This window comes from Ambystoma mexicanum, chromosome 6q (genome assembly GCF_040938575.1).
Source record: "Ambystoma mexicanum isolate Mex_15411 chromosome 6q, UKY_AmexF1_1, whole genome shotgun sequence".
Taxonomy (NCBI): Eukaryota; Metazoa; Chordata; class Amphibia; order Caudata; family Ambystomatidae; genus Ambystoma; species Ambystoma mexicanum.
The window spans coordinates 773,125,575-773,141,018 of record NC_090937.1 but is presented as its reverse complement, the minus strand read 5'-3'; the positions used below and the strand labels follow the sequence as shown (position 1 = coordinate 773,141,018).

The following is a 15,444-nucleotide window of genomic DNA, read 5'->3' as shown; positions in this document are numbered from 1 at the left end:
TTCAGTTATTCAACCTGTGCATATTCAAATAGAAATCCTTCTTGTAGACCGGGGCAGGCACTCAAGTAGATGAGGGAACACCGCTTTCTCCACTGTGTGCCGCTTGTCTAATAGCAAATGGCACCATGTTTCGATGGCACAGGGGCCATAGCTGTGATACAATCCCAAAAGTAGAAAATGATGTGTCTGCAGAGGGTTTCAGCCTGAGCCCTTTAGGTCTGATACAGATTTCACAGTCAAACGATGCTAAGCATCAGCTTCGGTATTGTGATGATAATTGGTTATTTATAACCGCTTAATAAGCGCACACCCGGGTTCGAACCTGCTTTGCTCCACAGCATCTTGCTTCCAAGGCGAGCGCGTCGCCCCTAAGATATCCTCCCACGACAATAGCTCAGGAGGATAATTTAGTGTACGGTCTACTGTTCACGTGAGCAAAGCAACGTGAAAAGTACACCGCCACATTTGTAGTTTGAAACAATATTGCATTAACTGGATGTAATATCCGTTTGCATATGGTTACTACAACATAGCCCCTCACAAACAGTTTCCTAATATATTAAATGTCTATACCTTCTACATTTCCGAAGAACATTAAAAGCATCCCTTGCAGCTCTCAGGCCCCACCAGAACCTCTTTTCCTTTCTCTGGGTCTCCTGCTATCTCTTTGATCTGAAAGATCCTCCTTTCTGACCTACTGTTCTTTCTATCCACCACCCATCTTAGTAGGAGGGGTAACCTACAGGGATATCTGTGAACATTTCAGGGAGGAAAAAACGACCGAATAAAAAAAACACAAAACAAAATGACCTAATATTTTTGACTGAAAAACTAAAATTACTTTTTTTGCTTTTTTAACGTTTTGTTTTTCTCCCTCACCCCCATTAACCAAACTCATACCCTTACCCCACCCCCCACCTATTATTTACTATACATGTTCAAAAATACCTACCATTTTCGGTCAAACAAATTCAGGCATTTCTCCTTTGTTTTTTTTGCATTCGTTTTTCTTCTAGAGATTGAAACCTGCAGCATGCCTGGAGCTTCCCAATAAACCCCGGATGGCAGTTGTGTGTCCATTCCTTGACCTTCCTCCATTGACTTTGCATCTGAGGAATGGACATCCTGGGACATTCCACCAATATATCCCATCGCACAGTTAAAGGCGGAACCATGCTTTGTGCCATGCTGTTGGGAAAGGCCATACCTAAAATGCTTGCACTCCTATCTGTCATTCTTTACACCATCTCTATCCAACTTGTTCTCCATTTTCCACTTTGTCTTCTGCCCTTACCCTTTCCAGAGAAAACCCCTCCAGGGCCCGTGATCAAACATGAAGTAACTCAAATGGCAGTCCCCTTGATAATTTGACTCAAATTATAATGGCGACTACCCAGGATTGTGGGACCTACCTACAGGAATGAGGACAACCACCAGAAAGGGAGTCCCAGCACCTGTAGGCCTACACAACATCTAACAATATAATAAAAAGCCAGATGTCCCTGTATGTGTATCCAATGAAGTAGTCACCACTAGAGGGAGAAGTTGCCTTAGGATACATGGAGACAATGCCAATTCGCATAGCTTCACCTGTCATTACCGCTAGCGGTAGTTGTTGGCTTAGGATATATAGTGGTCTTACTCTGTCAATGAAAACCTGCACTTTGGCTGGTGAACACAGGCCTGTACACTAGTACCCCATAATTGGGTAATAACCCCCAAATCCCTCCTTACCCAGATACCGCAGGAGGCCTAATAACATAAAACAATTATCTTACACCTGTCTTTACTCTTTAGTCCCATGGTCCTTCTTATGTAACCCCACCCATGTAACCAGTATTTCCCCCTCATACTGTGATACCCTCAACCTCCTCCTCTAATGCTTTTTGACTCCTTGAACATCATTGCTATGTTATGTTATGTTATGTTATGATGTTTGTTTAGCGCCTACTTCCATTGGTATGGCCTGAAAGCACTGTGGAGATGAACGCCCTTCAGACGATCATAGTCAGAGATTTGGGAGGTGAAGAAAGAATCTCTAAAATGTGTGTGTGCATTTTTACCAGTATGAAGGTAGGTAGAGAGTGGGGAGGTCCCTAACATCAGCCCATTGTTATCAGGTGAGAAAATGGGTGCCGTGACAAATTGTAAAGTGGGTAGGAGAGTCAAAGAGACAGAATATGTGAAGCAGGTGGACCAAATGTTTTCATGGGACTAAGCTGTGTTCTATTGGAGATGCTGAGGTGTGTTTGGGTGGGTGTAGTCGAGCAGTCTTGATTGCAAATGTGTGTAAGTAGGTTGCCATGCCCCAGACGATATACAGCTAGGTACCATTGCGATGGAGTGCTTGACATTTCATTGAAGAAGGCTGATACCTGACTAGATGTGGTCTTGTGGAGCTTATCATATGGCATGACTGAAATGCAGTCATAGGGGGTCTAAATCCCCACCTTGTTGACTCCTCAGGTGCCTCTGCATTCCTGTCAAGGGAGGGCTATAGTTTCCCCAGGAGATGGCATAAGTCTGTGAGGCTGTTGAAGTTAAGAGCCAGGTCTTGAGAGCTTCCTGAAGGTGAGGGGATCATCTATATGGTGTATGGTAAATGGGATTGAGTTCCAGATGGTGGGTGCTTGGACTGAGAAAAGGGACCCCCTTTTCTCATTGATTTTGTCACTGGAATGACGTGAAGTACAGCGTCTGATCTGAGGTTTCTGTCAGGCGTGTAGTGTGTAAGTCTGTGCTGCAGATATTCTGGTCCTGCGTTGTGGAGAGCTTGTTGGTGATGCACATTGCTTTGAAGGGGTATCATCACCCGATCGGAAGCCATTGAAGCACATGGAAGATGGGTGTGATGTGTTCTCTAAGGCATAGGGCTAGGGGGGATCCACGTGTCAGTGTCATCAAAGCCCTCAATTTCCCTTTTTCTTTTTCTTCTATGTATCATCGGAACCCCACCCATTTCATATTCCCTCCTGTTCAACTTAACTTTGCGGGTGTCACCCACATACATACTCCCTCCAAAGACATCGGCTTCATGAAGCATCAATGGAATTATATATAAATATTACACACTGTGTCCTCCTTTTCACCTGCAATGGACTTCTTTCACCCATAAGAATGATTCTACTTCAAACGCTGTCACCTCCAATGATGCGATGGGCAGTACCACTAAATTCCTCACCAATTACTGGCAGTTGAGTGTTCTCCCCAGATGTTTCACTCATTCAATTCGTTTTTTAGCAAAGGCCCAAGTTTGAAATCTACACAACTGAGCCACCACCCTCCAAATTCACCACTGTCCCCCCAACCCTCAAATTACATTTCATATGTCAATTCTCCATTCAAAAGTATATAATAGCTTCAACCCACTATCTCGCCCCAAAATAAAAAAACCCCATGAAGATCTAAGGTAAATTACAAGTGCCCCCACTTATCTCTCGAATTATCCCTTTTGAGCATTATACGATGTTAGAACATCTGCCCTTCAGTTAAATTGGTCCAAAATCAAGGTATTCTACTTCAAAAGTACCCAAGACATGTACTAAACACTTGTACAAATATAAAAATCACAATAGATAGAGGGATCTGCTAGAACTCAAGGTTACAAGTTCAAATCCTTTCAAGATTCATAAAATGTAAAATCTTAACAAATATTAAAGGTTGCCTCTTCATCTTAATTGTGTAGACAAAAGCATCCCCCGCTCTACAGAAGGTCGCCATTATGAGCTGGGTTGTGCTCAGATGACAGAATCATAACTGTTCCTTCTTTTCGAGCAGAGGCCCCTCTCCTGAGTCACCATGCATGTAATCCCAACATCCAATCCAGCCAGTGACTCCCTTCAGGCACCAGCAACTCACATGCCACTGCTCTCAATGAGCGAGAGAGGCCCCCCCAGGGGTGTTGATAGGTCTGGAAAAGACCCGGGGCTACGCTAATGTAGTGACTATCGGGACTCGGGGCTAGCTAGACTTTTGGTTGTAGCCCCTGAGCTTCTAACCGGGGCTACAACCAAAAGACCCGGGGCTATAGACCCCCAGCTCCCCCCTAGCAACGCCTCTCGACCCCTCTTCCCTCCAGGGTCCTTTTGATCGGGTCACATCAGGGTAACTTTGTTAGCATTCCCTGCAGGTAGATGTCACAATGCATGAGCTTTGATGTTTACACACGGGAAGTAGTTATTGACGATTCACACATTAGAGTTTTTCAATATCTGGATTCTCTTTTTGAAAGGCAGACAAGAAAGCAGAACACCCAATGAAAAGATTTGTTCCTGTGTTTGCGCTTTATGTTCTTGGACCCAAGTTCCTTTTTTTTGAAGTATTTAAGTAGCAGAGCATGCAGACATATTTGTAGGGATAAGTGGGTCATCAGTGTTTGTAGTTGTTAAGCCTTAAATCGAGTTGGTTGAACTGTTGTGACGGAACACTTCCGGAAGTGATTACCTCCTGTGCCTGCATTGTTCTTGGAAATCTGTCCAATTCAAAGTGTTCACCTGTCACAACGGTAACATCCGTGGTATACCTGTATTCCAGCAATACCCCGTGCAGTTGTGTGCTCCATTTTTTGTATTCATCTCCACCAGCATGGTTTACAATATTGGTTCACGCTGCTACTGTACAATTTGTTGAATGCCCAAAAGGATCAGTGCTTATACTTTTATGTATTACATAGAAACGGTGTTGAATGAGTGGACATCAGAGAGGCCCACTTGTTGCTCACCCCCTTTCCATACAAACATGAACATTTTCCCCCTGCACTCTGTACAGTTAAAAACCGTAAACACTTTTTGCGGTCATTTTCCATTTTCAATTTTTTGGGGGGGTGGAGGTAACAATTGGCAAATTTTCATTTTGGAAATTCAACTAGCCATTGGGTGGATCTGACGTGCGGTGGTATTTCAGTGTTCATTTGGCTTGTTGTAATATTATTGTTATTAGAAAAAAACTGGCAATTACCATTGCCGGCATACACATAACGACTCCTATAATTCTGCAACTCTTCTATTCGTCTTCATATTTGAATATGCATTGCTCAACAATTATATGAATGAACCAGCAATTTTTCTCTTTTTTCTATTCTTGCTATGTGCTTTGCTAATTCCTTTTATTCTGTCTGCGCATTCTCTATATTTGTCAACTTCTGTTCTTGTCTTATTCATATTTAGTACTTTTATTTCCCTCCCTGTTATTCCCATGGTTCTGCTCTTCCCATGCTACTTCAGCAACGGAATAAACGTTGTGTATGTATTTTGCTGAATTTCATCATGTATACATCAAAGTCCATTGTAAAAAAAGAGATCATACTTTGGGCCACATTACGAGTTTGATGGTATTTTGGTGGTAAATCCTCTGAAATATCGCCAAACAGAATTACTATTACTGCCACTTAGTCCCAGGAAATCCTCCGAAATATCGCCAAACAGAATAACTATTACTGCCACTTAGTCCCAGGAATGCAAGGAGAGGCAATTCCTCATTTCGGAATCCATAGGACTGCATGGGTATTTTTGGAGGTAAAGTGGAGCATTTACCTCCAGCAAGCGGGAGGTGATTACGCAATTTTTCCGCCACAAATCAGCAGATTTACCATGTGGTAAATCCTCTGGCAGCAAATCTGCCAAAAATTATATTTTGACGTGCAGGAAAAATGGCGGTAATAGGATTACCAAAAGGAGAGGGGAGTGGGCACCCCCTTAGTACCACAAATATGTTTAAACAAAGGTAATCTAGATAGATAACATACAAGGAGCACTACAGCAACCCAAGGGCCACGGCTGGGTAAATGTATGCATACATGAAGACTATAGCTAATTAGATATAATGCTGGGTGCTCATAGCAGAGGCGCACTAGTAGCACCACTCATTAAATATGCAAGTTTTGTTGTAAAAAGTAGAGGCTTATAAATGTTTATAATCACAAATATCAACAGACAATAAAAACAGAGGAGAACAGCTGTCATGGCCAATGCATTTTGGATAATTCATTATCCTTCATCAAGGCACATCTAAAGAGATACAAACAGAAGCACAGAATGATGGATATAAAGAGCTGCGACTGAAAATACAGCTTCTGATGTTGATGGACGAGTGGGGTAATAAAGTTGGCAACACTATGTTAGCGTCAATACTACATAGTGACATCATCGCAAAGCCGTGATGAGGTCACATGCAGTCACATCCAAAAACTAAAAAACAGATGGAAAGGGAAAGAGGACCACACCCTGAAATACGACATATATTTATGGCCATGATAAGGGAGACCAAAAATAGAAAAAAAATATACAAAAATTAAATAAAGATAACAAATAAAAATAGAACTAATATAAATAAATAAAAATAGGAAAGAAATAGAAAAGTAGAAAGTAGAGAAAAATAAAAATGAGAGCAGAAAGGGAGAAAGCACAAAAGCCAAAGACAGAGAAAATAACAAAAACGCAGAACTGGTATACAGTTGGGAAACATTCAGAAAAAGCCACATTAGTGTAGTGTGCAAAGAAGACTGAGGGAACAGATATGGTATGGGGATGTAGAAAAAATCATATTGATAAACCAATTGTGTGCAAAGAGATCAATACATGGCTTCAAGACACACATAGCTAAGAAAACTCAGATAGCTTGGTATCAGCTCTCCCGCCTGCAGAAAGCCAAACCCTTCCTCCCTCCGGACAGCTTTAGATCCACCATTCATGCACTGGTCTTATCCCACCTGTATGGGGCAAATCCCTCCATCTTTATTGTTATATACCTCTGTAAGCGATCCGGTGTGTATCTGTATTGTTGTATACCTTTGTAAAGCGCTCCATTGCTTCTTAAAGCTAGGTGTGTGCTCATTAAATATAATATTAATGATAATAATAATAATAATAATAATCTCTCCTAGCTAGCTAAACTTACTTAATCAAATTTACAAACATCTCGGGCAGAGAGAAACATAACAGTACCGAATTCATCAACAAAGCATCTTACATCTCATACACATAAAGGTAGTAAGGCACAAAGAACTGCACCACATTAGTGCTGGGTGGCAAAGAAAAGTACCCACATCAGGGAATATGGGAAACTGAAGATTGTAGGCTCAGGATTCAAACCTGTACCTTACAACACAGTGTATATGAGGAAGTAAAGACACAAACAGTGTGGTGTATCAATGATCATCGGATAGAGAACAGGTCAGGTTAAATTGCTGATAAATCCCTCCAGGGGCTATAAAGTCCAATACCAAAAACAATATCAATATCATTGATCATCTCATAGAAAACAGGTCAAGTTTAATTCCTCAATCATCTCTCTAGGCGCTAAAGAGTCTAATAGGTGTATCCAAAACATGTTTCTGTGATCCGAATCTGTTGTGAATATCCTCATGAGGTTTGCATGTGATGGCCTCCAGAAATTGAAAACTTATCTGTGTCAGTTGGTGTTGATGTTCTTGCAAATGTCTTGTGACGGTTGAGTTGCTGTTGCCTGTTCGTGTGTTGCTCAAGTGTTTGTTCCATCGGACCTTAACTGTGAATTTGGAATGCCCAACATAAAATATCCTGCAAGGACATTTGATATTATAGATAATGCAGGCAGTGTCACATGTAGCAAAACACTTCAATTAGAATTGTCCTCCTGTCCTAGGATGATACATATCCCCCTTAATAACATGATTGCAATTAGAACAATGTAAGCATGGGAAAATGCCAAATCTGTTGGCCACTCCTTTCTTAGAAACCTTCACAGCCTTAGTATCGAGTGATGGGTTTCTTAGATTATGGCTATGTGTATATGTAAACGGGTGGACACAGAAATAGAGTTTTAAGTTTTTTGTCAGACGTGATCACATTGCAGTGCTTGCAAATAATTCTCTCAATACAAATAAATAGAGTTTTAAGTCTTGTGGCTCTCGGATCATGTTCCAGTGCTTGAAAATAATTCTCTCAAACCACGATAACTCCAACTTTGTCTCCCCAAATACTTGAGCCATACACTCCTCTTATTCCAACACTCTGACTGTCAAACGTTTTTCCAAGCAGAGAGCGGGGGGCAGGTCTCTCTCCTCGGCTGGTGCCTCGCTTTGGAGCAGCGTCCCTGCCCCTCTCAGACTCGAGCCGGATCTCCTTAAGATCTGGAAACTCTGCTCTTCTCTAACTCTTTCCCTCTTTCCCTTCACTGCTAATTACCTCACTGCTGCTGTGACAGGTGGCCTGATCCTCATGAATTTCACAGGATCTCTGGCCCTCCCTCCTAGCCAATACCTGCACCGCCCCCCCACGCACATCACTGCCCTGGGGGCCCTTGCTTGGTGGCTCCACATCTAACCGGAGCGTCGCCTGTGCCAGCACTTAGCCTGAGGTTCTCCTCCTGGGCTCCCCTTAGCACTTCCCTCCCAGGCCCTGCTGCAGCACAAGTCCACCGCTCTGTTCCCCCTCCAACCCTGCCGCCTGCACTTTGCCACAAGGCCTAGTATTTGATTTTTGTATTTATTGTATTTATATAGCGCCTTAATCTAAAGCGCTATATAAATACAATAATCCAAAGCCTTCATCCATAGTAGGACTATGAATATATATTACTATGTTGCCATTCATATTATTTCCCCTGTTCCCTTCCCATTTATCCTTGTGGCACTTTGAACCAGATAAGGTTAAGGTCAGGTTCTATCTTGAAGTTCTAATGTTCCCATGCTTATTTCTAGATGCCCAACAAGTTTTCAAATGTTAATGCGGAATAGTGAATTGATATTTGCACCATGACTTATTCAGCTGTTCATGTTGCCTCATATTTCGGAGAAATTCACCAATGTTGAATCACTCAAATAACCTATGCATGATGGAAGAGTGCTAACAGTAGAATAGCAGGGGTCTCTGGTGTGAAACGTAATGATGCCAAATTGATATAGGTTGTTTTGGAAGAGACTCTCAGTGTTGTTCTGAAGGTACTGCAGTAAAACGTGTAAGAGTACACTAGTGTGACAAGGACATCAGTAACTTAACTGATGCCAAGTATAATTTATTTACAATCACTCCTCGCATATTAGAACCTCATACATGTTTATTTAATCATATGTATCGTTTATATTTGAAATCATTTCTGTTCGCTATCTTCTTATAATGAAAAGTGATTACTAAATGTTTCAATGTTTGCTAGTCAGCTTATGTGTCCAACTGCTCATTCTGTCTGTATGATATACTAATACAAAATCATTTTATATTTTAGGCTTGGTGTTCACTGACCAGCAGATATCATCTGAAGAAAACAGTACAGTTATTCAGCTACTTGTCGAAGCCAAAGACCATGGAAGTCCCGCCTTATCCACGGTTGTGTCCGTTGGAATACAAATCCAGGATATAAACAACCATGCTCCTTTTTTCACCAATGCACCATACAGTGTTGCTGTGAGTGAAGATATTTCGGTCGGCACAACCATGCTTACCTTTTCAGCTGTTGACCATGATTGGAGTCATGACAATAGCTACATTGATTACATTCTGATCAGTGGCAACACACAGAACACATTCCTGGTGGAAACCTGCACTGTTCAGTCGGTCTCCCCTCACAAAGCAGTTGGCCATCTTGTGCTAGGCAGCAATTTGGACAGAGAAAGGATATCAGCCTACAGATTGGTCATCCTGGCGACCGATCGTGGAACACCACCACTAAACTCTACCACCACAGTGTTTCTAAGTGTTCTTGATGCCAATGACAGCCCTCCGGTGTTTACCAGCGAGAAGTATTACATCGAGGTTAGGGAAAGCACCCCTGTCGGTAGCCTTGTTGCTGTGATCTCAGCAAATGACTGTGACGTAGGCGATAATGCTGATATACATTACAGCATTGTTTCTGGAAACGACCTGGGGCAATTCAGGTTAGACAAACAAACTGGTTTGGTGGAATTAGCTAAAACTCTAGATTACGAGAATGTCTTGCATTACACTTTAATTATCCAAGCTTCTGATAGAAGAAATGGTGAATCAAACGTTGCCTTCTCTGCCCTTTCTATAACTGTGCTTGATGACAACGACTTTGCCCCTATGTTCTTGTTTGTCAACATAAATTGTAATATTTGCGAAAATCTCCCGGCATTAACACAGGTGTGCACTGTCAAGGCACTGGACTTCGATGCAGGCCCTTATGGAGTCCTCTCATACTCCATCCAGTCAACCTGCTTCGCTCATGACAGCACATCTTATGTTATGGATATGTTTTATATAGAACCACTAACTGGGGAAATACATACAAAGCAAACCCTCGATTATGAACATCAAAGTAAGTACTGTTTGATCGCCCAAGCAAAGGATATCAGTGGCTCAACAGCGAGTGTCACAGTCCATGTAGATGTGGTGGGAGTCGATGAGTATGACCCTGTTTTTCTGAGGAATCTTTATTTCTTTGATCTCCCTGAAAAGAATGACGTTGGACAGGTGGTGGGGAAACTTGCCGCAATGGATAACGATGATGGACTGGATGGAGTTATTGAGTTCTCCCTGGAAAACGCCTCTCAGTTCTTCTCAGTGAATAGAACAAGCGGAGAAGTGTCACTTACTAGGCCATTTTTTCAGACACAAAGCAGCTCGAGGAAGAAAGATAGCACAATGGAGCTATGGGTGAAAGCCCACAGTCCAAAACTGGACTCAAGATCCTCCAGGTGCATTGTCATAGTGAACATTTCCACCTCTCTTGAAATGTACTCTCGTGCCCCAGTAAACAGCCTTTACATAAGCCTGATTATCGCCTTGGTCGTTTTCTTGCTCTTATTTTTTAGTCTGGCAGTGATTGTGTTGAGATACAAACGTAAACATGTGAAAAACACTTGTGGAAATAAAGGGATGTCGATTTCAAACCCGAACCCTGGGCCTAATGACCATCAACTGTATCACAGTGGTGAAAAAAGCTCGGCTCCGCAGGCCTCTATAACAGAGTGGCTGTGCCTAGTGGATATAAGAGAAAAGAAAGATGGTGGCAAGCAGTGTAGACATTCCGACTCAAGCGGGCATGGCTCAGCAGATGGGGAATTGGCCGAAGATGAGGAAATCAAGAGAATTAATGAGCAGCCTTCCAGGGAAGACTCTGGTACGAAACTAAGTGAGCGAGGTTCACGCGTGCCTGAATCTGGAATTCCAAGGGGCTCTGCACAGCTTTCAATCCAATCCATGGAAACGGATGTCACCTTTGTTACTGAGAGTGCCGACAGTATCCACAACTTCAAAGTGGAAGGTAGAGGAGAATTTGGTGACATTCAATTCACTCCACAAAAGGTTTCACCTAAAGCACAAAATGTAGGGCTGACAGAGGGAGACATGATGGCCGGTATAACAGGAAGTTACATCTTTGTGCCTCATAGCCAGGATTCAAGGTTTGGATCTCTTGCTTCTTTGGTAGCATCAGATGAAGACCTAAGAGGGAGTTATAACTGGGACTACATGCTCAGCTGGGAGCCCAGATTCCAGCCACTTTCATCAGTCTTTCAAGACATTGCAAAACTAAATGATGAAAGTTCTCAAGTACAGAGCATGCCTGACGAAAAGCAGGCCCTCATTTTCCCACCTCCCTTAATAACATCTGTAGCCCAGCCAGGGATAAGGGCCGTGCCAACGCGAATGGCAACCGTAAATGCAGGGCAGCCTTCTTTCAAATATTCCTGCTCACCGTTTATCCACAATATTAGGTGTCCCCCAACAGTCATGACCCCGAGTTTCTCTCCTTCACTCTCTTTACTTACCATGCCAAACCCAACAGCATCCCCTGTAGGCTCGGACACAACCGGACCGATGGGGACTTGCTTAGTTGGACTCTCTCATGATCTTACATCTGAAGAGGACATCAAAGCGTAACAGATGCATGAGTGGAAAACATTTCCTGCAATGTGTTTGCTTTGGACCAATGCATTCTCTGTCACAATCCAAAGCCACGCAACTAGGGTTTGGTGCAATTTTACATGATCTGAGAATGGAGTAAACACTTTAGCCATCTACCAACATTTTTTAATCTAGCTGCAGGATTAAATAGCAAATATACTGTTCTTTTTTTGTCAATTTCATTTTTAGTTTGAGTGGCAAATGTATTGTAAATATGAAATGTGCAATTATAAATATATCTCTGGTTTAAACTTTACCAAACACATTTCAACACTGGCAGGCTAGGTACGGGTTTTGCAGCAAGAGAGTCAAATGCATGATAGTGGATCTTTTTGCCAATAACTTATTACAGATGGAATTTTCAATTAAACGACATATAAATGACGACACAATTTAGGGATATATTGAAATAGTGCTATGTTGAATGTAAAGCTTGATTGCCGCCTCGGCACATGGTAGAAGAATTTGTTTTCTGCCATTGTTATAAGAAATAAATGTTAGGCTTTCAGAAGGATATCTTGATTTCTGATTAAATTGGTTTTTGGAAATATATGTTTTAAAGCAAATATTAATGTCCGTGAGCAAATTTAGTCGTGGAACATTTTGACGTATGGACGAATTGCAACATTTTGCAAACATAGATGATTTAGACTTGAATTTAGGCGTGTTAAACATTTCATTTCAGCCAAGCGAAAACATCAGTCATTTCCTGTAGGGGACTAAGAGTGGGTCCAGACATCCAAAGTGAAGGTGATCCAATCACAAGTGTTTTTCATATGAGCAATCAAAGCAGGGATTAAGTTAATATAACCAATTACTGGACATTAATACCATGACATGTGGTATTGGATTGCCACTCAATAGCAGACAATGATAGTTGAATCTATGCGTGCCATAAAATATCATCACATAAATGTGCCTCCGGGGATGTTGAAGGAGGTGCTGGATTGACTTCTGCTCTTCCCTTATGGTGCATGCGTGACATGCATGACGTGATCCCTCAGGATCACAGGCTGGGTGGGAGCCTTGGATCATTCAAGTAGAGCCAGCCTCAGAGATAGGATCCACTGCAAACCCATGCTCGGGGGTACATCTACACTTGGTTTGCACTTGACGAGACCACAAATCCGGCAAGCTACTGCGCTTTAAATTATGTCGGCATGGCCACCCAGGAAATTCTGCATTGTGATCCCTTCACTGAAATCCAGATATTGAGGAACAGTCTCATGAACCTGTCATTCCAGGTTTAGTGCACATAAGTACAAACTATCACCTACAGACTTAATACTGTATGCCCCTTCCGAACAAAGCACCACGTGAGGTTTTATGCCGCGACTAGTCAAAGGCAATTGTTTAATTTCATCTATATCATGTCCTTTCATACCTTCCATCTTTGCTCATACCCAATAATTATTAGCTCAGGTTTACCCAGGTGACACGTTTTCATCTCACCTACAGTGCCCTTTCATTGTGGCACTCAGATAGGGGGTGATCTGAATTGCCAGGGGCAGAGAAGCAAATTATATGAATACTCATGTCACAGGATAATAGTTCACCACTGTGATTCCAAAACTTAAATGCCTTTAAATCTCTGATAGTGCCTAAGTAAATCCGAGAGGAACCAATCAAATGTCTCTTTCCAGAGGAGCGCTGCAGCAGGAAGTCAAACACGGTTCAACTGATACTTAGATTCCATAGGAGGAGACGCTGTGGGTGCCATATTGCCTATCAGATCCCACCGGGATGTTATTGCACAGTAGCATACAGGAGATGTCAGGAATCAGACTATTGGATCCAAAGGAAATTTGATTAAAAAAAGGAATCGTAATTGGACAATAGTGTTAGGAGCGTATGTGGGCGATTTGCAGAGAGTGAAGAAAAGAAGATGCAGTCCACCCTGGAATACAAGAATGTGCAAACATGCAAATCAAATTATTTAGAATGTGTTGTCCTCGAAAGTAGGAGGTCCACAAGATCCACCTCTTGTTTACTTGATATCTGATTAAAAAAAACGTCATTTTTCTCGGTTTCTCTTTTCAGAAAAGCTTTTTATGTACGTCAGTGCTGTAGCTGAGTTAAGTGCTCAATGCTTTTTAGTTTTAATGCTGTTTAAGAGGCATCAGTTAATCTCTATTTAAAAAGGGATGCCATAGGTCACATTACAAATGTACTTCTTACATGCAAACAAAATAATGAAAAAGTTGTAGTCTCACAGCAGTACCAAACTTTAAATATTGTCACTTAATATTTTTAACACGTGTTTTTTACATCCCATTTTTACAATTAAAGAGCGCAAACAAATATTGAAGAATGTCTTTGGTGTCTATTTCTCATCTTGTGGCTGTCTGCTTCAGCTTTATTTTAGAATTAAAGAGATCGATCTCTTGTCTTCCTAATGACTGATGACTCAACAGACAGCTGGGGGTATTACACTGCCAGGATGTGTCTTCTCCAGGTCCCCAGTTGCGAGATACCGAGTTAGAGTCAAAGGGCTCCACCTCAACCCTCCGGAGTTACTGCTCACTGTGCTTTCCCTGGTAAGCACCTCTGCTGCACTAATGTCTCCCGTGTGTCTGCCCGTTGATCCGCCTGTATGGACATCAGGCAAAGCCATGTGCGGAAGGAGCAGGGCTTTCCTGCGCTATCCCACAGCAGTTTTGGGATCCTTATCTGTCCTTTGCCTCCTCCAGCCTAATGAAGAGGATGAATTTGACGCCACTTGCATTCACATTTATTGGGCATGTGGGTACCCTGATGCATTGCATTTCAAAATAAATTCAAATCTAGAATCTGGCAATATCAAAGTTAGGCGGAAGATTTGAAGTGGTGGCTCAAATGGGGGTCAATTTCCAAATCACATTAACAGTGCACTGCAGACCGCCTCTGTTAATGCTGCTTTCTTCATCGCACAAGCAACATACCTCTTTTTCTTCGTTTTGGTTCTATGTTGTTACACCGAGTTTTTACCAAGAGTTTTTTTTCCAAAAAACGAATCGAAATCTGTTTTTTATTTTGGGTTGTCCCCCCTCATGCCCACCCTCCCATGTTGTTGTTTTTGTATTCCCAAACCACCTCCCATATATGCTCTTGCACCCGCCCACCTTACTTTTTTTGATTAATTTTTTCGGTAAAAAAACAAAAACAAAAGAATGCCGCTGTAACAACGTCATACCGCAAAGTGTATATGCCTCGAGTTCATGACATGTAAAATGGATACTTCGCTTCACTTCCTCCTAAAGAGAACCTTATAGCCCTCGAACTGCAAACTCTCCCAAAGCATCTGGAACCACACCCAAAAATCCCTACAACCCAAACCACCGCCTAAATGTCCTGTAAAATGTTGTGTTGTTAGTTACCTAAACGCTCCACACACTCTGTGCCTGCCTGTCTTCCTACCTGGCTGATATTGTTCCCCCTGCTTGCTGTTTCATCTGACCCCTTATCACCCCCATACCTGATGCCATTACTCCTGACCTCTTATACATCACCATGTCCCGTATAGAACCCCATGACTGCTTCTGACCGTAACTGCATCTGCTCTGTATTCTCCTATGACCTCTGCATGACCCTTACTGGCCTTCCTGACAAGGTCTATCCTTGCTGTCTC

At 42.2% G+C, this 15,444-nt stretch overlaps 1 protein-coding gene across 1 annotated transcript in view; it reads left to right on the top strand.

Moving 5' to 3' along the window:
• DCHS2 (dachsous cadherin-related 2) overlaps positions 1–14,148 on the top strand; it is a 1,925,309-nt gene extending 1,911,161 nt beyond the window's left edge. Inside the window, exon 20 of the mRNA XM_069631304.1 lies at positions 9,199–14,148. Coding sequence (XP_069487405.1) covers positions 9,199–11,813 — 2,615 coding nt within the window. The 3' untranslated portion in view covers positions 11,814–14,148. The remainder of the gene's footprint in view (positions 1–9,198) is intronic.
• Positions 14,149–15,444: the final 1,296 nt, after the last annotated feature.